This window comes from Moschus berezovskii, chromosome 15, assembly GCF_049115385.1.
Source record: "Moschus berezovskii isolate FMDL1 chromosome 15, NW_MosBer_1.0, whole genome shotgun sequence".
Taxonomy (NCBI): domain Eukaryota; kingdom Metazoa; phylum Chordata; class Mammalia; order Artiodactyla; family Moschidae; genus Moschus; species Moschus berezovskii.
Genome location: NC_142474.1, coordinates 61,303,165 through 61,322,924, shown reverse-complemented (window position 1 = coordinate 61,322,924; position 19,760 = coordinate 61,303,165). Strand labels below are relative to the sequence as shown.

General features: G+C 42.6%; 1 protein-coding gene across 2 annotated transcripts in view; it reads right to left on the bottom strand.

The window, feature by feature from the left end:
• PIP4K2A (phosphatidylinositol-5-phosphate 4-kinase type 2 alpha) overlaps positions 1 to 19,760 on the bottom strand; it is a 174,097-nt gene that overhangs the window by 35,456 nt on the left and 118,881 nt on the right. For both annotated transcript variants that reach the window (XM_055428312.2, XM_088844140.1), the window contains exons 4-5: positions 19,189 to 19,341; positions 3,077 to 3,223 (exon numbers count right to left, since the gene is read on the bottom strand). In XM_055428312.2, the coding sequence (XP_055284287.1) occupies positions 3,077 to 3,223; positions 19,189 to 19,341 (300 nt within the window). The remainder of the gene's footprint in view (positions 1 to 3,076; positions 3,224 to 19,188; positions 19,342 to 19,760) is intronic.

Below are 19,760 nucleotides of genomic sequence, written 5' to 3'. Positions count from 1 at the left end.
AATACCTGGCTACTGCATTTGTAATACTTGAGCAGTTCCTATGCTAATGGGCAAAGGAAGGAAATTATTTTTGTATCTTTAACCAAGTTTTTAGTCTCTGTGTATTTTTTCCCTCCTTACAATATAATTTACTCTGCTTCTGATCTCAGTGATGCTTCATCTCTATGTAAATACGGATCATTAGCCTGGAAAAACTCATCCAGATTTAAATTCATTCAGAATTAAAAAAACAAAATTAGAGAAGTCAGTCAAAGCCATGAGTTTGAGCCGTGAAACAATGCCAGGTGCCCAGGTTCCCTCACGATGGCAAGCACTGGTGAGAACAGTTTATTCTATAAGCTGAAAAGGGAGATGAAATCAGGACATCAAAGGTTAAATTAAAAACCATAATATCCAGTCTGTAATTTACATCACGATATGCTTGCTAGATGTCTGCTTGAATGAGGCACTGTTTGAAGCACTTCGGGGGGACAAAGTGGGACCAAAAACAGTTGTCTTTAAGAAACTTACTAGTAGAATGGATGAGAGTGAAAATCCACCCACCTCTTCTTGTATGCATTACGCTGGATGTGACACAAACATATCACTATTAATCCTCTCAACAACCCAGGAAGGGAGGTAGAACCATCTCTGTTCTACAGATGAAGGAACTGTGGCCCCTACAGGTTCAGCATCTCGCAGACAGCTGACTCGTAGTAAGACCGGGACATGGTGCTCCTGACGTGGGAGAGTCAGACCAACAGACAGACCTCTAATACTCAACAGGACGAGCTAGTGACACTTCAGAGGGCCTTGTGAGAGAGATGGTTCCAAAGAGCCCTGCAGGGTTGCTGGCATTTCCAGGGAACAAAACAGCTACGACTTGGAGGTGAGAGCAGACTCCAGAGGTAAGAGATAAGCCTGGAACATCTCCCCTCCCTTAGACCAACATTTCACAAAGCATAGTTCAGCACCCAGGGGTGCTGCAAAGTCAAAAGTATCTTTATAATAATGTGGAGACAGTCCCTGCCTTGACATTTACATGGATACTGCAAAACAACGGTGGGGAGAACTGTTGGCAGTTAGCACAGATCCAGCAGTGGCACCAAATGGTATTAGTAGAGTTTGTCATACGACATATGAATATCCCTGAGGAAGCAATGGCATCTGACTTGTTAAATCGTGACACTGGATGATGTACCTTCTCAATGTTCTGTGCAGGGAGTAGCCCGAAGCTCTTTTGTTTATGAAGCAGGTGTGTGTGACGGTTTTGAATTATGAGCTGAACTAGTCACTTTTGTCCAGAAATCATTTCTACACGAAAGGACAACTGGAACCTGTTTATTCCATTCTGGGCATCTGACTGGCACTTGCTCAGAGAGGAACGAAACTGCTGGCTCAGCTTTGTGCTGTGATTTCACAGGAAACCACTGATAAAATTAAAGCTTTCACATGAAAATGAAAACTTTTAAAAACTTGTATCCACCACCCTGAGCTTGACAGCTTCTCAGTATATAAAGGTTTTTCTAATGAGGCAGGTGGTGATATTAATGTGGCTTCTTGATACTGTTTAATGAAACATGTTAGTATTCGGAAGAGCTCATAAGTCGCTAAACCCATTGTTCAAAATGACGAAGGCATGATGTACTCAGATCAATGCATGCAAACAGACTGATGGGTTTTAAAAAGTTCACTGATGTGATTTCAGATTCCACACTGTAACTCAGCTTTGAGAAATTACCTCTTGTCAGGTCTAGGTGTGCCATCAAAGGAAAACACCCACAAATTTCTGAAAAAGTTATTTAAAAACCCCTCCCTTTTTCCAACTACGTATTTGTGTAAGGTCTGATTTTTTTCATACACTTTAAGTAACATGACAGCAGAAGCAGACAGGACATTTCAGCTCTCTCACCAAGGCAGACATCACAGAAATTTGCAAAGATGTAAAACAATGCCACTTGTCCCACTAAACATTTTGATTTGAAAGATATTTTTCATAAAGATATGCTAACATTAATAGTTTTACTATTTAAAAAAAACGAAGTTTAAAATTTTTTCTCATTTCTGACATTGTAAATATTAGTATTAACCTATATATGCAGCTTTTGGGGGTCTTCTTTTAAGAGTGTGAAGGAGTCTGAGATCAAAAAAATTTGAGACTGACTGATGAAGACCAGAGGTTGGCAGACTTTTTCTGAAAAGGGTCAGAGGGTAAGTGTTTTGTGCTTTGTGGTCCAAAATGGTCTCTATGGTAACTACTCAACTCTGCTATTATAGTGCAACCACACATGATACAAAAACCACAGGCATAGTGGGACTCCAATAAAGCTATTTACAAAAATGGCCAAGTTGAACTTGCCATGCGGGCAGGTATGCCAGCCTCTGATCCGGACATTGTCTACATCAGTGACCTCAGAAGTCAGAGCCCCTCACTCCACAGTCAGAATTTCCAGTGGTCTACCGCCCACTCCAAATCTTTGAAACAGACTGTCCCTCACCTCCTGATTCCAAACTGCATCCTTTCCCCATCCTTCCTGTCTTTTCTTCTGTCCATGGCACTGATCAGTTCCTAGCACACCATGTGACTGACTTATCTGTCTTTGCCCACCAGAATGTCAGCTCGTTGAGGGCAGATTTGGTCTGTTTTGTTCATCACACTGTTCCCAGCACTTAAAAGCAGGGTCTGGCACATAGCTGGTGTTCAATACATACTAGCTCAATAAATTAGATGTGGTATCTCTCATAGGGACAATAAGAAAGAAAGAAAATGAAGTTGCTCAATTGTGTCCAATTCTTTGCAATCCCATCGACTATAGCCTACCAGGTTCCTCCATCCAGGGTATTTATCCAGGCAAGAGTACTGGAATGGATTGCCATTTCCTTCTCCAGGGGATCTTCCTGATCCGGGATCAAACCGAGGTCTCCCACATCACAGGTAGATGCTTTACCGTCTGGGCCACCAGATCCTCACTTAACATGAAGTGCACTGCTGGCTGCCTAGTGCTTTGAGCTTTGGGTGCCTCTTAAGTGCTCAGCCTGATCAGTTACACACAACATGGATGAACAAGCTTAATGAACAAAAAAATAAAAATCTTACCTTTAAGTCGTATTTCCTATATACAGATAAACGGTGGCTGAACACATTTCTTGTGACAATCACATATATTTCAACTCCATCCACGTTAAGCCGGTACATGCCCAGGAACTGGGGAAGAAGGGTGATCCCATGACATTCCACTATATACTGCAAAGGAAAGAAAGAAAAAAAGGAGGGGAAATGATCCAGTCAAAAGCTGTTTGTTCAGATATAAAATAACTCCTCTGCCTATGGTGTTTTACAAAGTGATAATAGTTTCAGTCAGTTCAGTTCAGTTCAGTCGCTCAGTCGTGTCCGACTCTCCACGACCCCATGAATCACAGCACGCCAGGCCTCCCTGTCCATCACCAACTCCCGGAGTACACTCAAACTCATGTCCACAGAGTTGGTGATGCCATCCAGCCATCTCATTCTCTGTCGTCCCCTTCTCCTCCCGCCCCCAACCTTTCCCAGCATCAGAGTCTTTTCCAGTGAGTCAACTCGTCGCATGAGGTGGCCAAAGTATTGCAGTTTCAGCTTCAGCATCAGTCCCTCCAATGAACATCCAGGACTGATCTCCTTTAGAATGGACTGGTTGGATCTCCTTGCAGTATAAGGGACTCTCAAGAGTCTTCTCCAACACCACAGTTCAAAAGCATCGATTCTTCGGCGATCAGCTTTCTTCACAGTCCAACTCTCACATCCATACATGACCACGGGAAAAACCATTGCCTTGACTAGACGGACCTTGGTTGGCAAAGTAACGTCTCTGCTTTTTAATAGTTTATACAACCATTAATGTCTTATTTACAGAAAATGACCATGTTTATACACCTGAAGACCAGGTCTGAGTGCACCATGCAGACAGATAAGAAAATCTATCTCCAGAGATACTTTTTTCTTAACATTCCCAACTAATTTGTATATAATGGCATGAGGAGAGAGGACAAGGGACTAGTCCTTTCTATAACTCCTTTAAAGTGAAATCATGACCTTGGGGCACCATCTTCCTTCCTAGAAGCCTTGATGACGACTTTACGAGGTTCAGGCAGCATCACCTGGCCACTAGATCAACGCCTTTGATAGTGTTAAAATTGAGATTACAGAGGAAATTGTGGAGAGAGCTCAGTGTTAGAAGCTGGGAGAGTCAGGCTCTCGGTTTTCTGTTTCTTATTGAGACTCTAATGTTTAAATTGCCATCAGATAGTCTCCCAGAGCAATAGAAATAAAAACAAATGGGAGCTAATTAAACTTACATGCTTTTTGCACAGCCAAGGAAACCATAAACAAAATGAAACAACCTATGGAATGGGAGAAAATATTTGCAAATGATGCGATCAACAAGGGCTTAATTTCTAAAATATACAAATAGCACATACCGCTCAACAAAATAAACCCAATTGAAAAAAACAGAACACGTAAGTAGACATTTCTCCAAAGAAAACACAGATGGCCACCAGGTACATGAAATGATGCTCAAATCACAAATTATTGTATGTATGTATGTGCCCAGTCATTTCTGACTCTGCAACCCCATGGATTGTAGCCCACCAGGCTCCTCTGTCCATGGGATTTCATCCAGGCAAGAATACTGGAGTAGGTTGTCATTTCCTCCTCCAGGGGATCTTCCCGACCCAGGAACTGATCCCACGTATTCTTAAGAATCCCACCGATTCTTTACCATTGACTACCCCCCGCCCCGGCCCCTGGAGGCCCTTCATCCTAAAGTGTAAAGAGCATTAAAAAACAACCCATAACATCCAATCTAGGTGTGTTTAAATATAAATCGTAACTGCCATAATAAGGGTGTTTCCTTAAAAAATGAAAAACAGTAAAAAGCACAGACTTACAATTTTTACACACAACGCTGCATAATAAATGTGATGTAAACTTTTGAACATTTCTTTTCCTTTCTTAGAAGAACATGTTATTTCAACCCCTCAAGGCCTTATCATGAAAATCCTTGATCACACTTTATTGTTAACATAACTGCACTTATTTTGGGAAAACATTTTAAAGTAAGACTCTGATGCTGGGAAAGATTGAAGGCAGGAGTAGAAGGGGATGACACAGTATGAGTTAGTTGGATGGCATCACCGACTCCATGGACATGAGGTTTGAGCAAGCTTCAGGAGATGGTGAAGGACAGGGAAGCCTGGTGCGTTGCAGTCCATGGGTCTCAAAGCATCGGACATGACTGAGTGACTGAACAACAAATCATTTCCACTACTTAAATAACTTCTCTTGAAGTAGAGTTTTCTACGTAGATCTCTACCTTTTATGTAATACTAACACGGGTTTCTGTGTGTTACTTACAACATTTTACCTGTAGTCATTCTCATTAAAGATGCACTACTAAGTACTTTAAATATATGGGAAAATAGAAGGATGAATTTAGAACTCTGACCTCGGAAATAATACATCCAGGTTCAGCCCCTCAAACGGGTCTTTCATAAGTGAAGATCAACTAGAATATAACTGACTTTCACAGTTTTTTAAAATTGTTTTTCAGTATAGTACTAATCTGATGTCAGCCTAGTTAGATTCACTGCCATTTTTGCTACTAAACATTAGAGAAATGCAAATCAAAACTGCACTGAGGTGCCATCTCATGCTGGTCAGAATGGATATCACATTAAAAAATTTACAAATATCAAATGGTAGAGAGGCTGTGGAGAAAAGGGAACCTGCCTACACTGTTGGTGGGAATGTAAGTTGGTAAAGTTACGGTGGAAAACAGTATGGAATTTCCTCAGAAAACAAACTAGAAGCACATGATCCAGCAGTCCCACTACGTATTGTGTGCATATCCAGACAAAGACAAAACTATATAATTCATTAAGATACATGCACCCCTATGTTCACAGCAGCACTGTCCACAATAGCCAAGGCATGGAAACAACCTACTAAATGTCTCTCAACAGATAAATGGGTAAAGATGATGTGGTACAAATATACAATGGAATACTCAGTCATGAAAAAAAAAAATGAAATAATGCCACTTGCAGCAACATGAATGGACCTAGAGATTATCATACTAAGCAAAGTAAGTCAGAAGGAGAAAGACAAATTCCATATGATATTGCTTCTATGTGGAATATGAAATACAATACAAATCATCTACAAAACAGCAGATCTTTGGTTGCTGAGTGGGGGGGGATGGATGAAGGAAAGAATGGTAGTTTGGGATTACTAAATGCAAACTATTACGTATAAGATGGATAAACAAGGTCCTGCTGTATAGCACAGGGAACTATATTTGATATTCTGTGACAAATTATAATGGAAAAGAATGTGAAAAAATACATATATATGGGCTTCCCTGGTGGCCCAGTGGTAAAGAATCTACCTGCCAATCAGGAGACACAGGAGGCTCGGTTTCAAGGTTTTACATATACACACACACACACACATATATATATATTTATATGTATCAGTGAATCACTTTGCTATACATAAAGTTAATACATTGTAAATCAACTTCAATAAAATTTTAAAAATAATTTACGAAAAAATTAATACTTTTTTGGATATGTTAAAACGATTATTTTGTAGATTTACAAGTGATATTGAATAAAAAATTCATGTGAGTGAAAGAAATAATAAATTGCCCACCAGAGCAGTGGTGTGAAGCTCTACAGACAGATGGACACTCTCTGGCCCCACACTGGATTCATCACTGGACAAGTCAGCCCCAGCACTGACACCGTTTCCAAGAGTTGCAAAAACACAACATGTGTCTATCACTCTTCAATGACCATACTCTAAATGGCCACCAGATGGAGACACTTTTCAAAAGACCATCCTTACAAACTGGGTCCCACTGTACTTTCTAAAGTTACGTTTTCCTTCCTTTAAAACAAGGGGAAAAGAAGATTTTAAAAAGGTGATGTGTGTGAAATCGCTAGGATAACAGCATGAATTGTACCTACTGTTGTAACAATTGTACTTACTGTGCCTGTTTACAGACAGATGGCTGGAAGAATAGTCACTATGGTACTGGTGACATTTAAGGTAACTCCTTCATTTAAAAAAAACAGTCCTCAAATTTTTCAGTTGTACAAAGAACTTTTATAAAAGTAAGAAAGTAAACAGAATGCCCTGTCACACACTTTAGTGGTAGACACTGCAATAGTCAACTCTGATAATAATAAGCCATCTTAAGACTTTTTTTTAAAGCCTTTAATTTTTATCATTAAAGAAAAGAAATACAGCGTCAGTGTAGGAGTTTGCTTTTTGCCACCCAAAGTTTGGAAGATTTTAAAGATGCTTCTGCTCTTAAAAAAAAAAAAATCTTACCATAATTGAGCTACATATTTCAATACAGTGGCTTTTTCTGAGTAGAGTTTCACCCCCAACTTGTTCTTAATCTGAAGTCAGATCAGAGGAAACTTTTCTATTTCTCGCCTTTCAAAAAACAATAAACTTGAGTTTTGCTAATACAAAACAGGTGGTAGAGAGCTCTTGGCTGAAAAGAAGATTTCTCACATCTGATGTAAAGAAATAAAAGGAGTGGTGGTCTGGTGCCTCTGAAGAGGGCTGGCTGGCTGGGCCTTGGCCGCACGGAGGCTGAGGGAGTCTAGCTGCATAAGTTCGGCAGGAAGGATGTAGGTTCTGGAGCCAGAGAGATGATATGCAGGGGCATCCCGGAGCCTCCATTTACCAGCTGTGGGATCTTGGGCAGCTTAGGAAACTATCCTATGTTTCAATGTCATTTTCTAGAAAACAAGCACCGTAATTCCTACAAGAAGGTTAGAGTGAGGATTACAGGTAGCAGGGTGTCAGCGCACCTCACACAATGCCTGTGTTCTGTGCTGCTCTCTCTCCTACTGAAGAGGACGGTGATCACGGTTACTCTTTACTTTCTGGTAAGGAATCTTACCAGAATCTCTGGTAAGGAATCTCAATGTCAGCCCGTCTGCTCTGTGCTCCAAACTGACTCACGGACGTGATCTGAAGTCTACCCAGAGGGAGTCTCTGCAGAGGTGATCTGAGGGCCCACGCGACATGCCCCCTGCCCTGGGGGGCACACAGGTTTCAGTTTAGCCATTCAGCTCCCTCCCCCTGCACCCCACCCCTGGTGCTGTTCTGCTCAGTTTAGTCTCATCATGGCCTATCTTTTAAAAATCCTGCTGGCAGAACACGTCTCTTTGATCCAAGTCTCTGTACAGAGCAACAGAATGCCCAGATCAGTGTAGATACCACTATCCGTACTGACGAATATGTGAAAGACACCTGACTACTACACGGGAAATCACTGATGCGCTTCCCCTGCCACCCTACCCCAGGGAGAAACACGCGTACACATTATATTCTGCAATTCCTCTATAAAATTAAATAAAATAATACATATTTAAAACATAGATCAAATTTGATTAATCTTATCAGCAAGTTTCTACATGTTCTTATACTCAAAAGCAAGGCTCACCTACGGGGCTTTGTTGAACACCTTGCAACACAGAGATTTAAAAAACTTAAAACTCCTGAGTTTATAATCATGTACAAAACCACAACCCCAGAAAGCCTGTCATGTTAGATTCCAGTATTGACAAGCAGCAGTTGGTCTCAAAGGTTTAGAAAGCACTCCCGCATCAAACTGCAAGAGCGAAAACCTCTCCCATGAATTGAGTTTCTGGGTGGGAGCACTGGGAAAAGTAGACCCTGTTTCATTTCAGTGGAGGAACGTCCCACTGGTTCTGTGAGCAGCTGGGCTGGCAGACCACCGAACTGGAGCATGAGGGTCAGGGCATGTGAGAGTTGACACAGAGAGGCCCAGATGGTAATCCCCTTGGGTTCTTCACCTGCTGACCCACTAAGTGCTGTGCATGCACCCTAACACCAGTGGGCATGTCTCGGAGGGCTCCCCCACCCCACAAACTCCTGGAGGTCATCCCACAGCTAGGGAGACTGTAAACACAGGGCCACAATCACACTGCTTGAGCCTCCCTGGGCCAGCACCATGAGCACTAGCTGTGTGACCTTTGGGAATCATTCAGCCTCTCTGTGAATCTGCATTTGGAGAAGAGGTGCAGTAACAATGCTTAGAGCACAGCGGCTTTGTGAAGGGTGTGAAGATCAGGGAAACGCGCTGGGGGGACAGCGATGACGCAGTTCAGTTCAGTTGCTCAGTCATGTCTGACTCTTTGTGACCCCATGAATCACAGCACGCCAGGCCTCCCTGTCCATCACCAACTCCCGGAGTTCACGCAAACTCATGTCCATCGAGTCGGTGATGCCATCCAGCCATCTCATTCTCTGTCGTCCCCTTCTCCTCCCGCCCCCAACTTTTCCCAGCATCAGACTCTTTTCCAGTGAGTCAACTTGTCGCATGAGGTGGCCAAAGGATTGGAGTTTCAGCTTTAGCATCAGTCCTTCCAATGAACACACCCAGGATTGATCTCCTTTAGAATGGACTGGTTGGATCTCCTTGCAGTCCAAGGGACTCTCAAGAGTCTTCTCCAGCACCACAGTTCAAAAGCATCAATTCTTCGGCGATCAGCTTTCTTCACAGTCCAACTCTCACATCCATACATGACCACGGGAAAAACCATAGCCTTGACTAGACGGACCTTTGTTGGCAAAGTAATGTCTCTGCGTTTTTAATATGCTATCTAGGTTGGTGGTAACTTTCCTTCCAAGGAGTAAGCATCTTTTAATTTCATGGCTGCAATCAGCATCTGCAGTGATTTTGGAGCCCCCCAAAATAAAGTCTGACACTGTTTCCACTGTTTCCCCACCTATTTGCCATGAAGTGATAGGACCAGATGCCATGATCTTTGTTTTCTGAATGTTGAACTTCCAGCCAACCTTTTCACTCTCTTTCCAAATGAAACCAAGACCCTGGGGAGAGGGGTGGGAGAGGCAGGCAGGAAGGAAAGGGGGAGGGGAAAGGTTTCACCTGCCGTGCTCCTCAAATGCTCCCTGAGAAGTGGGTTCTATTTAAACACGGGCTAGGAACTCCCAATTTAAAGCACATCTCCACAGAACAGACTTTCCAAAAATGAATAACGTTTATGTGTGTGCATTTTTTAATATAAAGTATGATAATACTTTTGTAAATACACTAAAAATTATAATTCTCACTTATGTTGCTTTTAGGATCAGAACTCTGAGCACGTCCCCTTCAAAAGCTTAATCACTGACAAATTAACAAAAGAACCTGTAAATAAATGCTTCAAAAATTATTTTAAAAATGTGTACTGGGGCACTACAGTCTCATGATTGGTTTTTTTTTTTTTGCATGAGCGCCCCTTATTTTAATAGTTAAAAACAGCCTCAGCATCTATTAATTTCCTTTTAACACTGTTGATTCGATCACAAGACAATCTAACGATGAATCTTTGCTTCCTCCCTTTTACAGGCTTAGTTTCCAATTCTTGTTGGAAGAATGGAGAAATAGGGACTACAAGCATGGAGAAATAGTGACTTAATCCCGAGGGCCACTCTTTAAAAAGGTGTAGCGGAATTCTCTGCTGGTTCAGTGGTTAGGACTTGGTGCTCCCGCTGCCGGGGCCCGGTTTGGGTCCTTGGTCAGGGAACTAAGATCCCACAAGCCTCGCAGCACAGCCCAAACCAAAAAATAATAGAAAGGGGAGGATATTTCTTTCACTTTCCATCAGCGTCCTGATGTGGCTACAAGGCAGTCCTTCTCACTGGCAGAGGATAGTGTTCCCTATCTGCCACTTTAATATCTCAATCCACTTCTGACAGGTGCTGTGCCCTAGTGCTGCGTGGGAGACTCTTCTCTAGAGGTCAGGTGGGTCTGTGGGCGTCTGTCCTCTGCCACTGTGAGGTCCCAGGGGAGGTAAGAGGACACAAATGGGCCAAACACCGCAGCACCAGTCATCCTCGTGCGGACCAGGAATTGAGGGCACACACAGACAGAGGGATGACGCCTTTTAGGAGGGTGCCAGCCGGGTACACACAAGCCTGCAGAGCCTTCCTTTCCATGGCTCCTCAGATCCCGCCCTTTCCCAGAGGCCTTCCTATCTGTGGCCCAAAGCTGGCCGGTTATTTCCACCACTCGGTCCCTAGGGCGCATTCTCTCCTATCAAACAGGGAAGGTCTTGTCTGGCACCTGAACTGATAGATGTTCGCAGTTCAGCCAGGACACTGACCTTCTATCTAAATAAGGTACGGAACAGTCCCAAATTTTTAAAAAACTGACCTTGATCATCATTAATTCTTATGCTTACTGTACAGAACTAAAACCATCACCAAGTATTCCTGGAGTCAGTGTCCACATTCTCAGTGTTAAACTGGCTGCATTACCTACGTTTGCATTTTAAAAATACCATTTTTATTAAGTATTTTTCACTTTAGCATTTTCATAGCTGGATGCCTCGTGTCACCTCGGGCTGTAGTTTTTCATGCTGTGACTTTGGTTTTTTTCAAGAGTGCTTCTCAGACACTTGTATTTGCTGGCAATGTTCATCTGTAACCCACAGTTTTTACTTTTTTCTGTCTTAAAACAGTCTTTTTTTATATGACTCCTTGTCACCAATAGAGGCAAATTTTACCTCTTCATTAGTCTCCCCTAGAACTTTATTCCTGTACAGCAGCTTGTCAGAACTATAATGATAAACTGACATGGTGAAATTGGAATTTTAAAAACATATAAAATGCAACAGCCACAGGATCTCAGTTTCCTTTGCTCATGGGTACTCAACAAGAATAACAAGTCTTATGAATCCCCCAGTCTGTTGCTTTTTCTTATGCAAAATGAAATGCCATTAAAAGATTCACAGCTGACTGACGGTTTCAGCAGAGAGGATTCTAAGTGATGTACTGGAATGGATAAATATTTATATCTCTGCATGAGAGTGTGAACCTGGGTTCCAGCTCTTGAAAATTGCTGTTATTATCATGTTTCACTCTTTTTTTTTTTTTAGGGGCTTGAAGTGACAATTTAATATAGCATCAAATTAATACTTCAATGTAAAGTCTTGCTTCAGTTAATGTTTTTGAAAGGTTAAATTATCTGTAATTCTTATGGTGCCTCTGCCTGTGTTCATAGATCACTTCAACAATGTTCTTTATGTGAGGCCAGGGCAGGGGAGCGGGGAGGCATGGAGGGAGGGAGACAGAAAGAAAGAGAGGGAAGGAGGGAAGAGAGAAGACGACAACCTGAAACTAAGCGTTGGTTTGCTTCAGAAGAATCAAACAAACAATCCAAACAGTTCTTGAGTTGATATTTTGGGAGAATGGTCTTTGTCAGTTACTATGTTTTGGTTTCAAGAGTCATAAAAGAATGTAAGGATGACTCCATTTAATCTAATGTAAGTACAAAATTTTACTGCTTTTCTTAAACATAATAAAAATCAGGCTTAAAGGGAATAAACATTTCTCTGCAGTATTTACAAACATTCTTAGTACTGAAATATTGCAGAATATACCTACATGCCAACACTGGTGCTCCAAACTCAGTTTATTATGCTATCATAAATACCCATACATGACATCATCATGAGAGATGAGATGACTTTGTGAAAAACAAATACACACCTTATCAGGGAATTCCCTGGTGGGCCAGTAGTTAGAACTCTGAGCTTTCACTGCAGAGGGCTCAGGTTGGAGACCTAAGATACAGGCCGGTCGGTGTGTCCAAAAAACCAAAACCACTAAAAGTAAGCACCTTACCATAAGTGGAGTTGGTGTTTGCTCAGTGACTACAGCTGAAATGGAGCAGGGCTGTCCCAAGCGTCACAGTGTGATGCACTCTGGGGGGCCACGCTGTCCGGCTGTGGAGTGTGGTCAGCAGGCTTCAGTTGGCAGCTCCTTCTGCGTCCGCCTTCCTGTTCCTTGGGCCCAACACGGCAGTGCTATGCGGAGGACCCTGAAGGGCCCCAGCGGTTGGCTGTGGCCTGTAGGGCCTGCCTGGCAGCCTGCCCTCCTACTCTGCTCAATCCTACTCCTTTCCTCTCCCTGTACTGGAGTCCCTCTCTCATCAGCATCCTGACCTCACACTCTGCAGGGCCTTCTGCTCCGGTCAGTCACTCCTGAGAGTCAGCAGACACAAGAGACAGCAAAGTCGGGACCCCAGGAATGGCAGAAGTTACGACTACTGGAAATAGAACTGGAAGAGTTATGTATAAAAGTATTTGAAGAAATGATACAATTTCAGAAATGAGTATATAATGAAAAATGATCAAGAGTGCACAGGTGGATTTTTTAATATGGAACTTCTAGAAGAAAAACTACAATCTTTGAAATAAAAAAATCACTGGATAGGGGAGACCACGGATTAAAACAGCTGATCAGAGAATGAGGAGTGGGAGACACAGCTGAGGAATTAACCCCAAATCGAGCAGAGATGTTTGGAGATGGAAAAGGGGAAAGGAAAAGTGAGAGCCGTGGAGGCCAGGATGAGAATGTCCAGTCCACAAATGTTGGAGAGAGGCGGGGAGACAGACCTTATCCAAACACAAAAGAGCAACGGGATTTCCAGAAATGAGATCACATGCTGCAGGAAACGTGTGCCAGCAAGTGGGCCGTGCGGCTGCTGGAACCTGGAGGCAGATAGCGATGCCCCGTCCGCAGAGTGGAGCTGGAGAGGTGCTCCCAGAGCCACAGGGACTCCTCCTGGCATTCCTGAGAGTGTGTGCAGCTCCTGAAGACACAGGCTCTGCTGCTGCTGCTGCGTCACTTCAGTGGTGTCCGACTCTGTGTGACCCCATAGACGGAAGCCCACCAGGGCCCCCTGTCCCTGGGATTCTCCAGGCAAGAACACTGGAGTGGGTTGCCATTTCCTTCTCCAATGTGTGAAAGTGAAAGTGAAGTCGCTCAGTCGTGTCCGACCCCTAGCGACCCCACGGACTGCAGCCTACCAGGCTCCTCCATCCATGGGCTGCTACTTGCTGTGAATCTCACAGTTCCAGCTGCTTAAACATAAAACTTGACTGTGCTTTTCACATTTCCATCGGCCTCTCCTCCACAGAGAACAAAAAGAACCAACGAGCAGACTCAGAGTGTTTCTCCTGCTCCAGGAGGTAGGGCCCACACTGCCATTTACAGGGGCTCCATCAGCATCGCCCGTGACATGCAGCGCCTCAGGTCCACCCCGATCTACTGAGTCAGAACATGAATTCTTACAAGCAGTGCAGGGGTTCTGTCTCCAATCAGTAATTTGGGAAATGCTGATGGAGTGTCAAACTTCTCTTTTGGCATCACACCCTTAATTTTTTTAGTTTTAACTTTTGGTTTTCATGGGGCCTGTTTTCTCAGTTTCTTTATGGCCAACACCACTGTCCTTCGTGGGAGGATAGAAAGATGTATTCCAAGGAAGATCCAAAAAAGTCAAGCAGTCACGCCCCCTCATCCTACACTGAAACCTGATGTACTAGGTAGCTTTTTCAACAACGATTCCAGAGTTTTAGGCATAACTTCTAGATTTGGCTCAAGTTAGTCTCCCAGATAACAAAAGTTAAGAAAGGATTTTTGAGTTACTTGGTCAATTTTAAACCCTACATTTCAAAGACATAAAAGATATCCTTAATGCTATTTTCATAGGCATTTCTTGATTATCTATATTGGAACTTGTTCTCTCCCCTAAAATCTTAAAAATTTTACTGACACTGACTCCATTATAATTAAAGCTGAAGAAGCTACATGATTCCAAAACTTCCAATGAATTTAGGTCAGTTAAAAAAATCAGTCAACGTAGGAGAAATAAGATATTCAAGAAAGTTCTTGACCATTTTTTTCCTTTTTGAATGCTCCAGCATTGCTTAGCTAATCAGTCAATAATCATCATTTATAAGACCCAAGTTTGTCCTGACCTGACAGAAATCTAAAGAAGAAAAGGGTATACACAGCAAAACACTTAAGTTATTTTCCCAACTATAAAAAAGACAAAAACAAAGGAAAAGGAACATAAAGGTTTGCTCTGCTTAATGTAAATTTTCCATTGGTCTGAAAGATGCTGCTGTGCTTTCTTAGCACACAGTGAAAATCAGGGTGGGATCTGGGCAGCAGATAAGAACTATGGCAGCATGCTGGAGCCTGGAAGAAATTTAACTTCTTACAGTTTGAATCTTCAAATTTTTCTGCATCTGTGCCACACTCTACCAGAAACCAGGCCCCCTAGTGGATTGAAAGAGCTAATGATTTCAACACTGGGACACTGGCAACTGAGTATGTGCAAGAGAAGTATTTAAAGATCTTATTCGATCATTTACATAGCGCTTGTTATTTACCAGACACTGTCCTGAGCAGGTTATAAATATCAGTTCCCCTAATTAGCACAACACCAGATGAAGGAGGGTGCTGCTGCTGCTAGGTCATTTTAGTTGTATCCAACTCTTTGTGACCCTATGGAGACTGTTGCCCACCTGGCTCCTCTGTCCATGGAATTCTCCAGGCAAGAATGCTGGAGTGGGTTGCCATGCCCTTCTATAGGGATCTTCCTGACCCAGGGATCGAACCTCAGTCTCTTTAAGTCTTCCTGCACTGCAGGCAGATTCTTCACCACTAGCACCACCTAGGACGCCCATACGACACGGGATGGAGGAGACACTACCATCCAAATTGTATGGACAGAGAAGTGGGTACAAAGAGGTTAGGTAACTTGCCTAAGGTCATGCAGCAGGTCGGGGCAAAGCAGTCAGCTCCAGAGTTCATGTTCTGAACCACGTGCCACACCAGCACTGCTGGTGAGGCTCATCAGAAAATCAGGAGGAATTTCTTTCAACATCTAGCACTGTGCTGCTCCTTCAGAGGTTGGCCTTAGGGTAATTTTAACCTTCCAGAATACAGCTGCACCTCCGGATATATTTTATTTAAACACAAGAAAAAACAGTGAAAGAAAAGAAAAAAAGAAGAGCCACAGAGTAACCAACGCTGTCAGAAAGCCCATCCAAAGTACTCCATAGGAGCTGCCCTCTCAGGGAAACTGTCCTGTCTAATGACTTGTCCAGACCAGACTGCTGGTTCAGAAGCACATTAGAAGGTAAAAGCAGTAAAAAGCAAGAAAAGAAGAAATGACAGTCCCCACCGAAGTAAGAAAAACATTCTGACTAGTGGTAAAGCCTAAAAGTAGTCTAGGCCACCTTACCTCCTTTATGGAATTATGTCAAGAGTAAATACATAGCACAGGGAATATAGTCAATAATATTATAAAAACTTGTGTGGTACATAATTTATAAAAATATCACAGCACTATGCCGCACACCTGAAACTAATCCAATATTGTAAGTCAACCATACTTCAATAGAAAAAGAGTGAATGCATGCACAAAGAATGAATGAGTGAAATGCAGATGGAGAAACCGAGGTTCAGAGATCCCTGAACTAGCCAGCTTGCGACCAGCTATGACCTAGGTCTCCTGACCTTCCACCTAGTGTCCTTTAAGCAAATTGTATTAGCAATGGTGATTTTCAGTCATGAAGACCCTTTCAGTTCAGTCGCTCAGTCGTGACCAACTCTTTGCGACCCCATGAATCACAGCACGCCAGGCCTCCCTGTCCATCACCAACTCCCGGAGTTCACTCAAACTCATGTCCATACAGTCGGTGATGCCATCCAGCCATCTCATTCTCTGTCGTCCCCTTCTCCTCCCGCCCCCAACCTTTCCCAGCATCAGACTCTTTTCCAGTGAGTCAACTCGTCGCATGAGGTGGCCAAAGTACTGGAGTTTCACCTTTAGCATCAGTCCTTCCAATGAACACCCAGGACTGATCTTTAGAATGGACTGGTTGGATCTCCTTTGTTTTCTTCCAGTTTTAGTGAGATGTAATTGACATATGGCACTGTACAAGTTCAAGGTGTACAGCATAATGATTTGACTCACATACATCAAGAAATGATTATCACAGTTTAGTGAACATCCATCATTCATTCAGTTACAAAAGAAAAATTTTTTCCTTGTGATGAGAACTCTTAGGATTTACTCCCTAACAACTTTCATATATAATATACAGCAGTGTTAATTATATTAATCATATTATACATTACAGCCCTAGTATTTATCTTGTAACTGGAAGTCTGTACTTTTTTTTATTGTCTTCATCCAATTCCCCCACCTCTGGTAGCCTCACATCTGATCCCTTTTTCTATGAGTGTCTTTGTTTTTGAAGAATAGTTGACCCACAACACTCTGTTTTAAGGATAGCACTAAGACCCTTTCATTATATTTTAAATACTTTTTGCGCTTCCCTGGTGGGCCACTGGTTAAGAATCCACCTGTTAATGCAGGGGACAAGAGTTCAATTCCTGGTCTGGGAAGATACTATGGGGCAAATAAGCCTGTGCACCACAACTGCTGAAGCCTGAATGCCCAGAGCTCTGCAACAAGAGAAGCCGCAACAGTTAGAAGCTGGTGCGCTGCAACCAGAGGAAGCGTGTGCAGCAGTGAAGACCCAGCGCAGCCAAAAGTAAAAATAAAAGGCTTTTTACAAGAGGAAAAACATAAACGATGAAGAAATGAGAAGCTTTTTCTGCATAAAGAACACACTATAAAAATAGCCATTTTGTAGCAGTGAAGTGAAAGGAAATACTTAGTTCTGTGACAGCCCCTGGAGCATGTTAATAGACTTATATTTTGGTCCCCAGTGCATTTCATGTAATACTGCTGATAAGTCAAATCTGCACATTCGTTACAGTAACCACCCCAGAGGAAACCTTTCAAACTGTGACTTCTGTAAAAGCCAATAAATTCTGAACTCAGAGATGTCATCGAGAAGTTGGTATCTGAAATGCATGTCACACTGCATTTGAACAGTCTCACTTATCAGAATAATACGTTTTCATTGGTCACTGAGGTACCACAGTTCAAAGTTCCGAGACAATTTAAAGAAAGTAGAAAAAGATGCATCAGCATGATAGTAAGTTCTAGCAGGGGGGGTGACTGGTTAAGAGCTGCATCCTAGAATTCCATCCATTCAGAAGCCAGTGCCTGGAGTGTCTGCCCTTACAGGTATTAACCCAGCACTTTAAAATTTCCTTCATAATTGGCAACAGTGCAAACATTGTAGAATGGATTTCAAAAGGAATCTGTGTTATAAAGTTTGAATAGATGTTAAATGAATTTAAGAGGCTGACTAATGTTTTTAAAATGACAAATCAGGGGAGCTCCAAGTTTCCAGAAACAGGAGGTAGGGAGCTTCAAGAGTTTCACTGACCTCACTCGGAGCAAAATGCAGTCGATCACATTTGAGAAAAGTAAGCAACTGGCAAGAAACAATTTCTGATGTTAGAGCAGAAAGCAGGACCATAGAGGAAGGAAGCTGACTTTCACAGACACTCAGCGCCCACAGATCCAACCAAGCAGCGCCTTTGAAGAAGTCACTTTGTGAGGCTGGTACTTGATGTGATGATATAAACACTTTTGAGGAGACTTTGGTGAACACAACAGTATGTATGTGCGCCTGTGTGGGTATGTGCTGCAGTGTGTGGTTTAAACACCAGTTCTCAAGGTGACTGCTTTGAAAATGCCATCAACAGTGCCTTATTCACGCCCCAAGAGTACACTTCCTCCTCAAGGTGACATAGTTGGTTACTGGTCATGGCTGCAGAACCTGATGACGCTGTGGCCACTACCACTTACAGAGGGCTTAAGAGTACAGCAGCAAGTGTGCTCTGCAGGCACTTGTGCTGGAATTTATCGAGAAAGAGAGCAGTGGGGGGCACAGGATAGAAAGAGATGGACGTTCCCCAGGGTAGTTTCATTCTGCCCCCAGGAGATTATGAAGGGACAATGCTGAGGGCTCTGAAAAGGAGGGAGTAAGTAGACAGACACCCATTTCCTAAAATCAGAGCCTTTTCTCAAAAGGTGTAATTGGTTAAACACTCAGGGGTCAACACCTCACTGCCGACAGGCATACGCAAAATAACTTCCAAAATGTTGCCAACCCTTAAGCTCAGTGATTTTAAAATCAGAATGGTAATCATCGAAACTACTGTACAGAAGGGTGTTTAGATTAGAAGTGTCACATATATAACTAACAATCTACCATTCCTAAATGTTAATTGTCTGTAAGCTGGATACAATGATTTTTACAAACACAGCTAGAGGGAATTTTTGTGTCAAGTGTGTTCTCATCATGAACTAACTATATATTTAAATCTTGGGCCTTGATGATAATTCATTACGAATGTTGACCACCTCAGAGTTTCAAATAGAAATAAAGAAACATTACCTGGTGGTATTTCTTCAGGATGTTGTGCATTTCGGCCACATCTTCACTCGTGATGGTCTTGATGATATACCTCTTGTCGTAGGACGTGTGGAATCGCGCTCCACTGCGGGCCTGGGAGTCGTTGGGAAGAGGTGCACTCCGGGTCAGGGAATTCTTCCCGTGGGCGATGGGGGAGGAAGGAAGAGAACCAGTTAAAGACCAGTTTCCAGGTCATTTGTTGTCACGACAAGTTTTCAAAAACATATGTGTTTGCACTGCTATATTGAAAATCAGTAACTAACACGGCCCTACTTGTATAGCACAGGAAACTCTGCTCAGTATTATGTGACAGCCTAAATGGGAGGGGAACTTGGGAACACGTATATGTATGGCTGAGCTCCTTCCCTGTTCACCCAAAACTGTCATAACATTATTAATCGGCTATACCCCACTACAAAATAAAAAGTTTTAAAGAAGAACAAAATCTGTGTTTGGAAGAAGTTGATAAGGAGGAGGACATTTTCTATTCATTGTAACTCAAATGGCAAGTCCTTCAAATGAAAGTAAAATAGTGACTCTGACGTCTAGAATTA